Source organism: Erythrolamprus reginae, chromosome Z, assembly GCF_031021105.1.
Source record: "Erythrolamprus reginae isolate rEryReg1 chromosome Z, rEryReg1.hap1, whole genome shotgun sequence".
Lineage (NCBI taxonomy): Eukaryota > Metazoa > Chordata > Lepidosauria > Squamata > Dipsadidae > Erythrolamprus > Erythrolamprus reginae.
In genome coordinates, this window is record NC_091963.1 from 7,804,157 (window position 1) to 7,821,988 (window position 17,832).

A 17,832-nucleotide genomic window follows, 5' to 3' on the forward strand; every position below is an offset into this window, starting at 1 on the left:
AAGGGGCGTGCATAACTTCATCAGAGTGCCTTCCGTCCCCTGTCTCAACTTGTTAAGCAGTAGTAAGTTCCAAAACCTGTTGCTACCGGTTTGCACATGCATTCACATGCACACACAATGCTTCTGCACATGTGCAGAATCATCCTGGGCGGGTGGACAGACCTCCTGCCATTGGCGCTACCGATTCGCAGACCCGGATTGAACCAGGAGCAAACCACCAATATGCCACCCAACTCCAATTGGACTCTGGGCGGCTTACAATAAGTTGTTAATTTGGTAACATGGTTCTTACTAACTGTTGTTAAGTTAGTAACACGGTTGCCAAGTGAATTTTGCTTTCCCATTGATTTCGCTTGTCAAAAAGGTCATAAATCCCCTTTTTTCAAGTGCCATTATAACTTTCAATAGTCACTAAATGAGCAATTATAAGTCAATGACTACCTGCAATTAACTCTGCTCCTTTTAATTTTTGTTACTTGCCTTTTATAATTTTAAAGTTTTAAATAATATAAATATGAATGTGCACATATTGTTTTTATCTTTGTTATAGCCCACCCACAGTCATTTGATTGTGACAGGGGCACCCATATAAATAGAATGAATGAATGAATGAATAGCTGCACTGAATAGCTTTAATATCCGCTCATGAGTAACCGTTTATTTAACAATCATGATACATTATCCATTATTTCATTTATGAGCCAATATAGTTGAGGGCCTTGTATGTGACTGTGATCCAGTCGTAGAATATTTTTCTTCCTTTTCTTTGCACTTCAAAATTCAGGCTATTTAATTCTATTTCATTAACAGGCGGTTTGGTTCGTCTAGACTAAAGTGGTGTTTCTTGAACTTGGCAACTTGACAATGTGCCGACTTCAATTCTCAAAGTTCCCAAAGGAATTGAAGTTGGCATATCGTCAGGTTTTCAGTTGCATTTACATCGGTTTCCCCGGGTCCCCAAAATTTCTGTTGCTGATTGAGAAAGTTCTCAAGTTATTTTTTTCCTTCCATTTTATAACTTTTCTTGTCACAGTTGTTAAGTCAATCACTGCAGTTTTTAAGTTTGTCTGTCTGTTTGTTTATCTGTCTGTCTGTCTGTCTGTCTAGTCTGTCTGTCTGTCTGTCTGTCTGTCTGTCTGTCTGTCTGTCTGTCTGTCTGTCTGTCTGTCTGTCTATCTATCTATCTATCTATCTATCTATCTATCTATCTATCTATCTATCTATCTATCTAGTCTGCCTGCCTGCCTGCCTGCCTGCCTGCCTGTCTTATCTATCTATCTATCTATCTATCTATCTATCTATCTATCTATCTATCTATCTACCTACCTACCTACCTACCTACCTACCTACCTACCTACCTTGCCTGCCTGCCTGCCTTATCTATCTATCTATCTATCTATCTATCTATCTATCTATCTATCTATCTATCTATCTATCTATCTAGCTAGCTAGCTAGCTAGCTATCTAGCTATCTAGCTATCTAGCTATCTAGCTATCTAGCTATCTAGCTATCTAGCTATCTAGCTATCTAGCTATCTATGATTTGATTTGATTTTTTAATGCCGCCCTTCTTCTTAGACTCAGGGCGGCTTACAACATGTTAGCGATAGCACTTTTTAACAGAGCCAGCCTATTGCCCCCACAATCCGGGCCCTAATTTTACCCACCTCAGAAGAGTGGAAGGCTGAGTCAACCTTGAGCCGGTGATGAGATTTGAACTGCTGACATGCGTATTTAGCAGCCAGCTTTAGTGGCCTGCAGTACCGCACTCTACCTGCTGCGCCACCTCGGCTCTTATAGTTTAGCAACATGGCTGCTAAGTGACTTTCCCTTCTGCATTGACTTTGCTTGTCAAAAGGTCGCATGACTCCTGGGACTTTGCAGCCATCGTAAATACAAGCCAGTGACCAAAAGTCTCAATTTTGTTCACATCATCGCAGGGCAACAATCCTGTTTGGTGTGAAAAATGGTCATGCGTCATTTTCTCAGTACTGTAAAAACATTTTTACAGTAGCCACTAAACGAATGGTTGTTAGTTAAGGATCTGTACAGGACAGATTTGTCTTTCTCTGCATTGCCAGGTTCTTGAATATAGGAAGCTGTGCATTGTTGTGCCTTCCTGATCTATTGATAGATTTGGGATAAGATCAAGCGCAGCATATTATGGACTCGATATTGAATATATTAATTGATTTTTTAAATAGAAAAATAGCTTCTCTGTTTTTTCATCATTTTTTTTTATTGTGGGGAGGGGAGATGAATATTCAATAACAGAATTGGAAGAGACCTTGAAGGTCTTCTAGTCCAATCCCTGTTCAGGAAGGAGACCCTACACCAGTGGTGGCGAACCTATGGCATGGGTGCCACAAGTGGCATGCGGAGCCATATCTGCTAGCATGCAAGTCGTTGCCATAGCTCAGCTCCAACGTGCATGTGTGTGCCGGCCAGCTGATTTTTGGCTCACACAGAAGCTCTGGAAGGACGTTTTTTGCTTCCAGAGAGCATCCGGGGGATGGGGGAGGGCGTTTTTGCCCTCCCCCAGCTCCAGGGAAGCCTTTGGAGCCTGGACAGGGTCAAATACAAGCCTACTGGGCCCACCAGAAGTTGGTAAACAGGCTGTTTCTGGCCTCCAGAGTGGCTCTGTGGGGTGGGGAAAGCTGTTTTCACCCTCCCCGGGCTTTTAATTCTGGGTGTGGGCACTCGCGCATGCATGATCGTATGCGCCCACACACTCTTTCGGCACCCGAGGAAAAAAAATGTTTACCATCATTCAATTCAATTCAATTTATTAGATTTGTATGCCACCCCTCTCTGAAGACTCGGGGCGGCTCACAACAATAATAAAAACAGTATAACAATGGAACAAATCTAATAATAAAATTATATTAAAAAACCCCTACATCATTTCAGACAACAGGGATTTCCAATATCTTCTTATAAATCTCCAGTGTTGGAGCATTCAACAACTTCTGCAGGAAAGTTCTTAATTTTTCTCACTGCCAGGAAATTTCCTCTTAGTTCCAAAGTGTTTCTTTCCTTGATTAGTTTCCACCCATTGTTTCTTGCCCTGCCTTCGGGTACTTTGAGGAATAGGTTGTCTCCCTCTTCTTTGTGGCAGCTCCTGAGATATTGGAAGAATGGTGGAAGGTCTTAAGCAGCGGTCCCCAAACTACGGCCCGCGGGCCACATGCGGCCCACTGAGGCCATTTATCCGGCCCACCAGTGAGTAACAAGAGCACAGGGAAAAGAGAGAGAGAAAGAAAGAAAAGGGAAAGAGAGGGAGGGAAGGAGAAGTGGAGAGGAATGAAGGAGGGAAGGAAAGAAGGAAGGAAGGAGAAATGGAGGGAACAAGGAAGAAAGGAAGGAAGGAAGAATGAAATGAATGGAGGGACAGAGGAAGGAAGGACTGTTTTTTTGGGGGGGGATTAATTTTTTAAATTTTTTCTCTCAACATACATTCAAACAACACAGTGTACCATCTAATTTTCCATGAATAAAATGTGGTATTTTGTTAGTAACTAATATCAATCATCAAAAAAGTTGCAAAAGTTTTTTTTTCTAATTTTGTCATCCAGTTACATTCATTTTCTTTTAAATAAATTCCCTCCTTAATGTTCCTTCAAAAAGTGCAGCACCAATTATATTTCTAACTTATTAACCATTATGCCAAAGTGCTTCCTTCTTTCTTTATACATTTTTCATAAGCCAAGAAAACCTTGTATAGCCAATCAGATGTTAACAAAAGAAAATTAAAAACAAAACATAAACATATATGAATTTCAGATCTTCTCCCCCTCTAAATAGTACGTTCCCATTTTGTTTTTTACTTTTAAACAAGGTATGTGCAGTGTGCATAGGGATTTGTTCATATTTATATAGTCCTGCCCTCCAACAGTCCGAGGGACAGTGAACTGGCCCCCTGTGTAAAAAGTTTGGAGACCCCTGGTCTTAAGCATAAAACGTATCAGGAAAGACTTAATGAACTCAATCTGTATAGTCTGGAGGACAGAAGGGAAAGGGGGGACATGATCGAAACATTTAAATATGTTAAAGGGTTAAATAAGGTTCAGGAGGGAAGTGTTTTTAATAGGAAAGTGAACACAAGAACAAGGGGACACAATCTGAAGTTAGTTGGGGGAAGGATCAAAGGCAACATGAGAAAATATTATTTTACTGAAAGAGTAGTAGATCCTTAGAACAAACTTCCAGCAGACGTGGTTGGTAAATCCACAGTAACTGAATTTAAACATGCCTGGGATCAACATATACCCATCCTAAGATAAAATACAGGAAATAGTATAAGGGCAGACTAGATGGACCATGAGGTCTTTTTGTCCCGTCAGTCTTCTATGTTTCTATGTTTCTATGCTGTCATGTCACCCGTACGCCTTCTTTTCATTAAACGTGACATACCCAATGCAGCCACCCACAACCTTTGGAGGCAGCTTGTTCCGCCTGTTAACGGTCGTCACTGTCTGGGAATGTCTCCTTAGTTCTAAGTTCCTTCTCTCCTTGATTAGTTTCCATCCATTGCTCCTTGTCCTGCCTCCTGGTGCTTTCCATGGGGCAAGCAGGACGTCAGTGTGGCTGACCCCGTTCTCCTTTGTCTTCTGCAGCTCATGTCCAAGTGGCTACAGATGTTTAAAGGCTGGAGGCAATCCTGACCATGGCTTCACGAGCTTCGATACTTTCGGCTGGGCTTTTCTCTCCTTGTTCCGACTCATGACTCAAGACTGCTGGGAACGCCTCTACCAACAGGTAGCCTCCTTATTTATTGTCATGTTTACTCATAATAGCCTGGCTTTCCTGCAGGGTCTCAGCAGAGGGAAACACTTGGTTGGTTTTGTCTCACCTTGGAAGATAATAAGCTTGGCGAATGCTTGGATGACAGATGACCAGGAATCTCAAAACGAAAAAAACAAAAGGGTTAATGACATATTCTAGACAAAGGCAATGGCAAAGTGTTTCTTGATGATTGCAAAATGGGCAGACATGTTTCTGTCCAGAGTCTATGGGAATTGTTGACTATGAAGAACCAGTTTGGTCAAGGGGTCACGGTGATATTTATTTATTTATTTATTGGATTTGTATGCCGCCCCTCTCTGCAGACTCAGGGCGGCTAAAAACAGTAATAAAACAGCATATAATAATAATCCAATACTAAAAACAGTTAAAAACCCATTATTATAAAAAACCAAACATACGTACAGACACACCATGCATAAAATTGTAAAGGCCTAGGGGGAAAGAGTATCTCAATTCCCCCATGCCTGGCGGCAGAGGTGGGTTTTAAGCAGCTTACGAAAAGCAAGGAGGGTGGGGGAAATTCTAGTCTCTGGGGGGAGTTGGTTCCAGAGGGCCAGGGCCACCACAGAGAAGGCTCTTCCCCTGGGTCCCACCAAGCGACATTGTTTAGTCGACGGGACCCGGAGAAGACCCACTCTGTGGGAACTAACTGATCGCTGGGATTCGTGCAGCAGAAGGCGGTCTCTGAGATAATCTGGTCCGGTGCCATGAAGGGCTTTATAGGTCATAACCAACACTTTGAATTGTGACCAGAAACTGATCGGCAATGCCAAAACCCAGGAAACTGTGAGTTCTAGTTCCACTTTAGGCCTGAAAGCTGGTTGCTTTTGGGCCAATTATCATAAGATAATGACTTCTAATCCAGGCATGAAAGGCGATTGGATGAATTTGGGACAATTGCCAAAAGACTGTGAGTTCTTATCTTGTATCCTGGCATGAATGCTGAGTGGTCTTAGGCCAATCATCAGAAGATTGTGAGATCTAATGGCGCCACAGGCATGAATTCTTCTTGGGTGATTTGGGGCTAATCGCCACAAGGCTGTGGTTTCTACTGCTGTTTTAAGTATGAAATGCTATCTTTGGGACAATCACCAGGAGGGAGCGAGTTCTAGTCCTGCCCCGGGCATGAATGCCAACTGGGTGAGTTTGGGCCAATTACCAAAATATTGTGATTTCTCAACCTGTATTAGAGATGAAAACTGTCTTGGCGGGCATTGAGCCCACTCCCCTCTCTCAGCTCAAGATTTTATCAGGTTCTTTGTATGGGGAAAAATCTCAAGATGACAATATATGCTACATACACTGCTCAAAAAAAATGAAGGGAACACTTAAACAACACAATATAACTCCAAGTGAAATTCTGTGAAACCAAACTGTCCACTTAGGAAGCAACACTGATTGACAACCAATTTCACATGCTGTTGTGCACATTCAACTTTGTACAGAACAAAGTATTCAATGAGAATATTTCATTCATTCAGATCTAGGATGTGTTATTTGAGTGTTCCCTTTATGTTTTGGAGCAGTATATGTATACAGTGTTCCCTCGATTTTCGCGGGTTCGAACTTCGTGAAAAGTCTATACCACGGTTTTTCAAAAATATTAATTAAAAAATACTTTGCGGGGTTTTTCCCTATACTACAGTTTTTCCCGCCTGATGACGTCATATGTCATCACCAAACTTTCGTCCGCCTGTAATAAATATTTTTTAATAAACTTTAATAAATAAACATGGTGAGTAATGATCTAAATAGTTGCTAAGGGAATGGGAAATTGCACTTTAGGCGTTTAAAGTGTTACGGGAAGGCTTGTGATACTGTTCATAGCCAAAAATAGTGTATTTACTTCCGCATCTCTACTTTGCGGAAATTCGACTTTCGCGGGGAGTCTCGGAATGCATCCCCTGCGAAAATCGAGGGAACACTGTATATCAATCCATGAAGATATGTTTTCTGTTGCTGGTCATCTCCGGGAAAATGCAGTGAGATCCACTAATGTTATAAAGATTCCCAAAAGTTTATGATGAGGTATACATGGTTCTAATAACTCTTGAATATCTCTTCTCCCTTCCATTTTTTATTCTCTCTCTCTCTCTCTCATTTATATAGACTCTGAGATCTGCTGGAAAGATCTACATGCTTTTTTTCATGCTGGTCATATTTTTGGGGTCCTTTTATCTAGTCAACTTGATTTTGGCTGTGGTGGCCATGGCTTACGAGGAGCAGAACCAAGCTACCATTGCAGAAATGGAGGCCAAAGAAAAGAAATTTCGGGAAGCCATGGAGGCACTGAAGAAAGAGCAGGAGGTCTGTAAACTTCTCAACTTGGAGGAGATTTTCTTTGCTTTATGCTAAAGCAGAGGTGGGGATCAATGGTCCTTTTATGGCTGGTGGACTTCAACTCCCAGCATTCCTGAATGAGGCAAGCTGAGCCGGAAATTCTGGGAATTGAAGTCCATAAGTCATAAAGGGGCCATTGTTCCCCACCTTTGCTAAAGTGCTGGGTTGCATGATCAGAATTAGCATCTCATTGGTTAAACATGGGGGCCATTACTCCATAGTTACCTATTCCAGGGTAATTTTGAAATAAAGGTGTAGTAGAAAGCTACTCCGTTAAAGATGTAATAGAGAGCTCCAAGGTCTCAAAACAGTACTAGGGAAACTACACAGTCAAAAGCCAGCCTAGTGTGCCCAGACCTTTGAGGGTCAACATAGGTAGTCTTCAACATATCACCACAATTGAACCCCAAATTGCTGTCCCTAAGCAAGACAGTTTTCTCCCATTTCACCACCTCTCTTGCTACAGTTATTAAATGAGTCTCTGCACTTATGATAGTAAGTTGTTAAATGAATCTGGCTTCCCCATTGATTTTGCTTGTCAGAAAGTCACAAGAGGAGATCACATCCATACAAGTACATGGTTTGGTTGTATATAGAAAAACTGGGCATGTTGCGTGCAGGGTCTTCAGTTTATTGATTGATTGATTTGATTTGATTTGTATGCCATCCCTCTCCGAGGACTTGGGGCAGCTTACAACATATATATAAAAAATACAATATACATATCTAAAAAATCCAATTAATATAGCTAAAAAACTTTAAAAACTCTATTAATAATAGGGAGCCGGGGTGACGCAGCAGGTAGAGTGCTGTACTGCAGGCCACTGAAGCTGACTGTAGATCTGTAGGTCAGCGGTTCAAATCTTATCACCAGCTCAAGGTTGACTCAGCCTTCCATCCTTCCGAGGTGGGTAAAATGAGGACCCAGATTGTGGGGGCAATATGTTGACTTTGTTTAAAAAAAGTGCTATTGCTAACATGTTGTAAGCCGCCCTGAGTCTAAGGAGAAGGGCGGCATAAAAATTGAATAAATAAATAAATAAATAAATAAATAAATAAATAAATAAATAAATTTTAAATGATTCATTCACATTCACACAGCAAGACATACCACACTCGTCGCCCAGGGGGCTAGGGTCTAATGGCCCCAAGCCTGGTGGCACAGATAGGTCTTTAAACTTTTATGGAAGGCGAGGGGGGCAGTACAAATCTCTGGTGGGAGCTGATTCCAGAGGGCCGGGCCCCCCACAGAGAAGGCTCTTCCCCTAGGTCCCACCAAATGACATTGTCTAGTTGACGGGACCTGGAGAAGGCCGACTCTGTGGGACTTGACCGGTCACTGGGATTCATGTGGCAGAAGGTGGTCCCGGAGGTAATCTGGTCCGATGCCATTAATTGTCCCTGCCAACATCGATTTTGCCAGGGGAACAAGCGGTTTCTGTGCCAATTGGGTGACTCCAAATCTGGCATTTCACCATATGACTGCAAGGACCATCCATTCTGTGTGCTTATTTCATCCCAGCTGGGATCAAAAGTCATTGTGTAACTCTCAGGATTCCCCTTATAGCAACTTTTATGAAGCCCTGGTTAGAAACAGCATGTTGCTATTCTTTACCTTATCATCTTCAATGTTATTCTGTTGCGTATTAGCTCTAGAGGGAATTAATAGCTTTCCGTTCAATAGTGGCAATCCTAGCCATCCATTCAAGTTAATTAATTGGTGTTTTTTTTTTTTCAGAATTACTTTATTGATTTCCCCACTTCAAGCAGCCATTAGGACCTCATTAGTCAACAAGTGAATTAATAGACAGGGTCAGTTGTTCAAACAGTGCCACGCTTTCCCTAGTGCAAATAAAACAATTCGTAGAACAAAAGCCAAGCACATGCATGACGAAAGGGAACACATAATGCTGACTACCATGAGCAGAAGTGTATTTGAGGTACAGTCTAATGTAGTGGTTAAAAAAAAGAAAGAAAATGGGGGACTCTGAGTTCTAGTTCTGTCTTAACCCCAGGAAACAAGTTGGGCAATTTTGGACCAACCCCTTCCTTTAATATCAATGGCTGTTTTGTGAGAAAGGTACACTGTTTCTTTTTCATATTTTTGGATCATCCAGGTGCCGTAGGTAAGTAGGTTAAAAGAAAGAAGGAAAGAAAGAAAGAGAGAAAGAGAAAGACAAAGAGAGAGACAGGGAGAGAGACGGGGAGAGAGAGAGAGAGAGAGAGACATAAGAGAGAGAGGGGAGAGAGAGTGAGTGAGAGAGAGAGAGGAGAGCGAGAGAGAAAGAAAGAAAGAAAGAAGGAAGGAAAGAGAGAGAGAGAAAGAGAGAAAAAGAGAAGGGGGGAGAAAGAGAGAGTGAGAGAGAGAAGAGAGACAGAGAGACAGAGAAACAAACAAACAAACAAACAAACAAACAAACAAAGACCACACTATTTATGGGACCGTCTACTACCTCACACTTTCCCGTGGCGAATAAGGGCCCACAGAGTCAGCCTTCTCCAGGTCCCATCTGCCAAACTATGTTGGTTGTCAGGACCGTGGGGAAGAGCCTTCTCTGTGGTAGCTCCGACCCTTTGGAACCAACTGCCCCTGCACTACCCCTGCTCTATCGGCCTTCTGGAAAGCCATTAAGACCTGTCCTTTCTGGTAGGCCTGGGACGATGAATGACTGCATGTTTGAAAGCTATTTGTAGGATTATTGAATCCTTTTTATATTCTATTTTCTACTGTGATTTTATGTTGTTTTTTAATATGTCGTAAGCCGCCCAGGGTCCACTGGAATTGGGCGGCATGCAAATCCTGTTAAACAATAATGAATGAAAGAAAGAAAGAAAGAAAGAAAGAAAGAAAGAAAGAAAGAAAGAAAGAAAGAAAGAAAAAGAAAGAAAATTGTAGTGGACAGAACAAAGAAGGCAATATTAGAATCTGGTAAATATGTGTCAATTGAGACTGCACACCTGAATGTATAAAATAAACAATAATTTGTTTTACACATTGCACATCATAATTTGTTCTGTCCAATTTATAACCATTATACAGGATAATGGATGTATTATAGAGGATAGAGTAGGAGACTGGAATTGTTTGGCCAGTTTAAACCTTGGCAAAAATCTCAAGTCCCCTTTAAAGTAAATAAGATTATGGACTAGGGGAGACATGATAGTAGTGTTCTAATATTTGAGGGGCTCCTACAAAGACAAAATTTTAAGTATTAAATTTTATTGTGGGGTCCTGTGTTATTACTCAGTATAACTAACATATTAATTGAAGGGAGCTCTTTATAATGAGTAGAGTGACAGATTGCCTTACTAGCCTTACACAGCGTAGGTTACTGAGTATAGTTAGTCCTCAACTTACAACCACAATTGAGCCCAATATTTCTGTGGCTAAGCGAGACATTTGTTAAGAGAGTTTTGCACTATTTTACAACCTTTCTTGGCACAGTTGTTAAGTGAATTACTGGAGTTGTTAAATTAGTAACAGAGTCATTAAGTTAATCTGGCTCCCCCATTGAATTTGCTGGTCAGAAGGTCACAAAAGGAGATCACAGGACATTGCAACCGTCATAAATATGAGTTAATTGTCAAATGTGTGAATTTTGATCACATGACCTTGAGGATGCTGCCATGATCATAATAATAATAATAATAATAATAATAATAATAATAATAATAATAATAATAATAATAATAATAATAATAATTATTATTATTATTATTATTATTATTATTATTATTATTATTACTATTATTATTATTATTATTTATTAGATTTGTATGCCGCCCCTCTCCGTCGACTCAGGGCGTAAATGTGAGAAACAACCACAAATCACTTTTTTCAATGCTTTTGTAACTTTGAATGATCACTAAATGAACAGTTGTAAGTCGAGGACTACTGTAATCGAATCTTAATTTCTGGTCTACCTTAAGAGGAGTGATGCACAGCTTGGAGGGAGAAATAGAAACATAGAAACATAGAAGTCTGACGGCAGAAAAAGACCTCATGGGTCCATCTAGTCTTCCCCTATACTATTTCCTGTATTTTATCTTAGGATGGATATATGTTCATCCCAGGCATGTTTAAATTCAGTTACTGTGGATTTATCTACCACATCTGCTGGAAGTTTGTTCCAAGGATCTACTACTCTTTCAGTAAAATAATATTTTCTCATGTTGAGAAATAGAGATGCTCTTTGTATGTCATTTTGGATCCCTGGAAAATATGGCACTCAGAAGATAAAAGCGAATTCCCTTATTTTTTTTTAAACAATGTGAAAATGGTGGTGGTGGGGAATCAGATTAAAAGGAAATATTCTTCCTCCCATAATGATGTGCTGTTTTCTAGCTGAAGTCCATTGTCTCTAGCTGTCTTCATATTTTCATAAATATTAGTGAGCATTTTTTATTGCTATTTCCAGGCTATTATCATCATCACCCTCATTTCCCCATCCCAAGTGATACATTTGGCTTAGATCTGTTTTTGACACCCCTTGGTTTTAGCAGACATTCCAGCAGTGATTGAAAGAGATATGACAGGGCAAACCATCTTATCTGCGCATTATTTATTCTTTTTTTTTTAACAGTTTGGGTTTATCATTCTGGATCCTCGGTCACAGCTTGTTCCGTCATTCAGTGGGATAAGATTTTACTTGCAATGATAATAATAATAAATGCATTCTGAACCAGCAACAAGAATATACTGTAGTGTATTCACAGCAGTCGATGACATTGCCCAAATGTTTAGATGCTGGGAGAGCTGGCGCATCACTGGTGAACATGGGGATGATGGATAGTTATCTTGGGCTTTAAAACAGGAGAATGAAGGCACCGATAGAAATTTATCACAAGCTGCGATGTTAGAGGGCTGATGATCCAATTAGCTAGAGAGCAGGCTGCTTTTGTGATGCATTGCAAGAAAAGGGGGTGTGCAGTCAGTACACAATTTAAAATCTCCATTTCAGGGTTAATTTCACGCAATCTCCTCATCTTTCTCTTTGGGGTGAGGGGTGGGGCAGTAAAGGGCTGCAAAAATTTGTTACTACCTCTCTGTGGGTGTGGCTTATTTTGTGGGTGTGGCTTGCCGGCAATGTGACCAGGTGGGAGTGGTTTATCGATTATATGACAGGGGGAGTGGCTTAAAGGTCACGTGACTGGCTTAAAGGTGGCCAACTTGACGTCGCTCATGCCAAAGGTTTGGGTTAGGGTTAGGGTGCCTGGCCCCTCCTCGCCTCAAAGAGATACAATTTCCCGATCTATTTACTATTACTGAACATCCAAAATATACTATTTAATTCTATGTATATATTTATTTATTGGATTTGTATGCCGCCATATATGTACATACATATTACATACAGTCGCACAAAAATATACATTATCTACTATATAAACTGTATGTTTATCTACACACACACACACAGCTCTTCCAAAATTATACACATTCCACCTCATTTACTGTGATAGGGAAAACATACCCAGAGTCCAGAAGGGGGAAAAAAGTAAAAAACCCAATTTTTAAAAAACCGGTTCTGCATACCTGACCAAATTTTTTCTACCAGTTCAGCGTACCTGACTGTACCCCTAGGAGCCCATCCCTGGGTGTGGGTGGGAAGGAATAGGGGAATACGAGTAGTCCTGGAGTTACAATCCTTTGTCACTGGTTCAAACTTACAACAACATTGAAAAAAGTGGCTTGTGGCTATTTTTCACACTTATAACCATTGCAGCATCCCCAGAGATGGGTTGCTACCAGTATGGAAGGCTGCTGAGCACCGGTAGTGGATGCCAGATTGCACAATTTGCATGTGACCGCTCCGTTGCCAATCCTATGGACACCGACATCTTTTTTAGAACATAAAAACTTAAGAAGAGCCATGCTGAAACAGGCCAAAGCCCATCGAGTCCAGCATTCTGCGTCACACAGTGGCCCACCAATTGTCCATGGGGATCTTGAGCAGAAAGAGAAGGCAAGACCCTCCCTTTCCCTTGACCCCCAACAAGTGGGACCCAAGGGAATCCTGCCTGCCCCAACCAACATAGAGGCGGCACTTGGACATCCGTTTCAATAACCACTGATGATGATGATGATGATGATGATGATGATGATGATGATAATAATAATAATAATAATAATAATAATAATAATAATAATAATAATAAAAAAATGTGAGTTCTAGTCCCACTTTAGGCATGAAAAACAGCTGGCTGACACTGGGCCTGTCCCTCTTTCTCAGACCAATCCACCTCACAGGGTTGTTGTGCAAACTATAGGGGGAAGAATGTGTGTTGTTTATGTTTGGCACTTTGAAATTTTTGTAAAAATAATAAAGGCAGGATACAAACAAACAAGCAAGCAAGCAAACAAACAAACAAACAGATAAAATAAATAAAATAGAATCCTAGGTTGGAAGGGACTATACCGTGTTTCCACGAAAGTAAGACAGTGTCTTACTTTCTTTTTACCCCCAAAAGCCCCACTACGTCTTACTTTCGGGGTATGTCTTACATTGGAAAAAAATTGAAAGGGTTGCGTTCCCGAAGGCATCTCCCCAGAGTCCAGAAGGGCAGCCGCGGGACAGGAGCCTCGTGAGCCCTTTTCCAAGTTCAACCTCAGGGCTCCAAGCGGCGTGCACGTGTGGAGCCACAGACGCGTGTCGGGGAAGCGTGTGTCTGGAGGGGAGGAGCCGCTCTGCGCAGTTTTTTTTTATTATTATTATTATTTTTTATTATTATTATTTGGATTTGTATGCCGCCCCTCTCCGAAAACTCGGGGCGGCTCACAACAAGTGAAAAGACAATCCAATACATTAATCCAATTAATTAAAATATTATAAATTTAAGAAAAACCCCTATACTAACATACACACACACACAAGCATACCATATATAAATTCAACGTGCCCAGGGGAAGATGTTTAGTTTCCCCATGCCTGACGGCAAAGGTGGGTTTTGAGGAGTTTACTGAAGGCAGGAAGAGTAGGGGCAGTCCTGATCTCCGGGGGGAGTTGGTTCCAGAGAGCCGGTGCCGCCACAGAGAAGGCTCTCCCCCTGGGGCCCGCCAACCGGCATTGTTTAGTTGACGGGACCCGGAGGAGGCCCACTCTGTGGGACCTAATCGGTCGCTGGGATTCGTGCGGCAGAAGGCGGTCTCGGAGATATTCTGGTCCAGTGCCATGAAGGGCTTTAAAGGTCATAACCAACACTTTTAATTGTGACCGGAAACTGATCGGCAGCCAATGCAGGCTGCGGAGTGATGGTGAAACATGGGCATACCTGGGTAAGCCCATGACTGCTCTCGCAGCTGCATTCTGCACGATCTGAAGTTTCCGAACACTTTTCAAAGGTAGCCCCATGTAGAGAGCATTACAGTAGTCGAACCTCGAGGTGATGAGGGCATGAGTGACTGTGAGCAATGAGTCCCGGTCCAGGTAGGGCCGCAACTGGTGCACCAGGCGAACCTGGGCAAACGCCCCCCTCGCCACAGCTGAGAGATGTTGTTCTAATGTGAGCTGTGGATCGAGGAGGACGCCCAAGTTGCGGACCCTCTCTGAGGGGGTCAATAATTCCCCCCCCAGGGTAATGGACGGACAGATGGAGTTGTCCTTGGGAGGCAGAACCCACAGCCACTCCGTCTTATCCGGGTTGAGCTTGAGTCTGTTGACACCCATCCAGGCCCCAACAGCCTCCAGGCACCGGCACATCACTTCCACCGCTTCGCTGACTGGGCATGGGGTGGAGATGTAAAGCTGGGTATCATCCGCATATTGATGATACCTCACCCCATGTCCTTGGATGATCTCGCCCAGCAGTTTCATGTAGATGTTAAATAGCAGGGGGGAGAGGACCGACCCCTGAGGCACCCCACAAGGGAGAGACCTAGGAGCCGACCTCTGTCCCCCCACTAACACCGACTGCGACCCGCCAGAGAGGTAGGAGGAGAACCACTGAAGAACAGTGCCTCCCACTCCCAACCCCTCCAGCCGGTGCAGAAGGATACCATGGTCGATGGTATCGAAAGCCGCTGAGAGGTCAAGGAGCACCAGGACAGAGGACAAACCCCTGTCCCGGGCCCGCCAGAGATCATCCATCAACGCGACCAAAGCAGTTTCCGTGCTGTAACCGGGCCTGAAACCCAACTGCCGGGGACCTAGATAATCGGCTTCTTCCAAGGACCGCTGGAGCTGGAGTGCCACCACCTTCTCAACAACCTTCCCCATAAAGGGAAGGTTGGAGACTGGACGGTAGTTATTAAGCACAGCTGGGTCCAGGGAGGGCTTCTTGAGGAGGGGGCGCACAAGCGCTTCTTTATAGAGTGATGGAAAAACTCCCCTCCCCAAGGAAGCGTTGGTAATCTCCTGGGCCCAGCTCCGTGTCACCTCCCTGCTGGCCGAAACCAACCAGGAGGGACACGGATCCAGTGAACAGGTGGCGGAACTCACAGCTCCAATGGCCTTGTCCACTTCATCAGGTGTCACCAGATCAAACTCTTCCCAGACAGGTGGACAAGTACGTGCCCCAGTCACCTCGACTGACTCGTTGTCAGTCGACTCTGTTTTACAATTGGAGTCGAGGTCGGCCCGAATCCGAGCGACTTTATCAGCGAAAAACGTGTTAAAGTCCTCGGCACTACTCTGCAAGGGCTCCCCAACTCCCCCCTGATTAAGAAGGGAGCGGGTCACCCTAAACAGAGCGGCCGGGCGGGATTCCGCTGATGCAATCAAAGCGGCATGGTACGCGCATCTTGCCGCCTTGAGCGCCACTTTGTAAGTCTTAATAAAAGCTCTTACAAGTGTTCGATCAGATTCAGACCTACTCTTCCTCCATCGCTTCTCTAGACGTCTCTTCTGGCGTTTCAACTCCCGGAGCTCCTCGTTGAACCATGGAGCTCTACGGGGTCTAGCGCCACGGAGAGGTCGCAAAGGCGCAATCCGGTCAAGAGCCCCTGCTGCAGCCTCATTCCAGGCTTTCGCAAGAGACTCTGCCGAACTGTGGACAAGTGCCTCTGGAATAACCCCAAGCGCCGTCTGAAAGCCCTCTGGGTCCATCAGGCGTCTGGGGCGGAACATCTTAATTGGTTCCGCCTCCCTGCGGGGAAGGATTGGAGCCAGGAAGTCAAGCCGTAGTAGAAAATGGTCTGACCATGACAAAGGCACTGCTTCTAAGCCCCTTAGTCTCAGACCATTACTCAATTGCTCGGAAAGGAATACCATGTCGGGTGCGTGCCCCCCCTCATGAGTCGGACCCCGTACTACTTGAGTCAGGTCCATGGCTGTCATGGTGGCCATGAACTCCTGTGCCAACCCAGAGGTTTCGCCGAGTGATGGCAGGTTGAAGTCCCCCAAGACAATAAGTCTGGGGAACTCCACCGCCAACCCGGCTACCTCCTCGAGTAGCACAGGCAGGGCTTTTGACACGCAGCTGGGAGGCAGGTACGTGAGAAATAAGCCCACCTGAACCCCTAAGTCCAACTTCATCAGGAGTGACTCGCAACCCGCAATTTCCGGAGCAATGAGTCCACGTAGGCAAAGGCTCTCCCTGGCTATAATAGCCACTCCTCCCCCCCTTCCCTGGGGTCGAGGTTGATGCCATATCTGAAACCCAGCTGGGCAAATTTCAGAGAGAGGAACACCTCCCTCTGGGCCCAGCCAGGTTTCAGTAATACATGCCAGGTCGGCCTCCTCATCCAGGATCAAATCCCGGATGAGGAGAGCTTTATTTACCACCGACCTGGCATTAAGCAGCAGCAACCTGAGCCCAGGGCCAGAGTTACACTCATCACCAGTACCCAAGATTGGGCTCATGGAGCCAGAACAAGGGATCGTTATTAAGCAACGGTCCCTCGTTCCCCTGGAACGGCTAACTCCGTGGCCCCCGCCATATCTGCCTCTCCCCAGCAACACAGGAATATTCCGACCCTCTGCCACCCCAGAGATCGGTGCCCCATCTCCTCCCGCCTCTTGAGCGTCAGGTGGGCCAAATCTACCATTCATACTCTTACCATTCATCTCATCCATCCCGTAGCCCCTCCCACCCCAGTCATCCCAGTCATACCAGCCATTTAAGTCATGCACACAAGTAATTCTGTCCCAGTCATCCATTTAAATTAGAACCCCCAATACTAAAAATAGATTAAATTGATAACACTTTAAAACACTAATAAATATGTAAGAAATGCAATTCCCAGTTAATTAATTCATTAGTTAAATATTAAAACAGATAAAAAATATAAAAATATAAAAATAGCTAAGAATGGATGTATTAAGATGTATTAAAAAATATATAAAAATATCGAAAAGGAGTCAGTCAGCAGTTCTTAAATTCTTAATTAGTTCTTAATTGGAAGTTCTGGATTATAACAGCCCCACCTGCCTGCCGGAAAGGAGGCGGGCGAAGGAGGGTGCAGCTCTGGCCGCTCGCCTCGGAGCTGGTCGGCCTTGCTGGCCGCTTGCAGCCGAGCCTCGGCAGGACTCAGTTGCTGGGACGAGCGCCTTCGCTGCAAGCCGCCGCCCGCTCGGCTCGCTTCGGACCAGCGCCGTCCTTCACTTTGCCAAGCTGGGGAAGAGGCGGTGGCGCTGCGGCGAGGTGAAGGCGAGGGGCGCGCGGGGAGCTTGGAAGCTACGTCATCGGGCTCCCCCCCCCGGCAATACCCCCGTGTTTCCCCGAAAGTAAGACATATGTCTTACTTTC

The 17,832-nt window shown here is 43.9% G+C and overlaps 1 protein-coding gene across 2 annotated transcripts in view; it reads left to right on the plus strand.

Annotated features, from left to right (window-relative positions):
- The window catches only part of LOC139154386 (sodium channel protein type 5 subunit alpha-like), a 408,716-nt gene that overhangs the window by 138,192 nt on the left and 252,692 nt on the right, over nucleotides 1-17,832 (plus strand). For both annotated transcript variants that reach the window (XM_070728917.1, XM_070728916.1), the window contains exons 8-9: nucleotides 4,617-4,758; nucleotides 6,916-7,113. In XM_070728917.1, coding sequence (XP_070585018.1) covers nucleotides 4,617-4,758; nucleotides 6,916-7,113 — 340 coding nt within the window. The remainder of the gene's footprint in view (nucleotides 1-4,616; nucleotides 4,759-6,915; nucleotides 7,114-17,832) is intronic.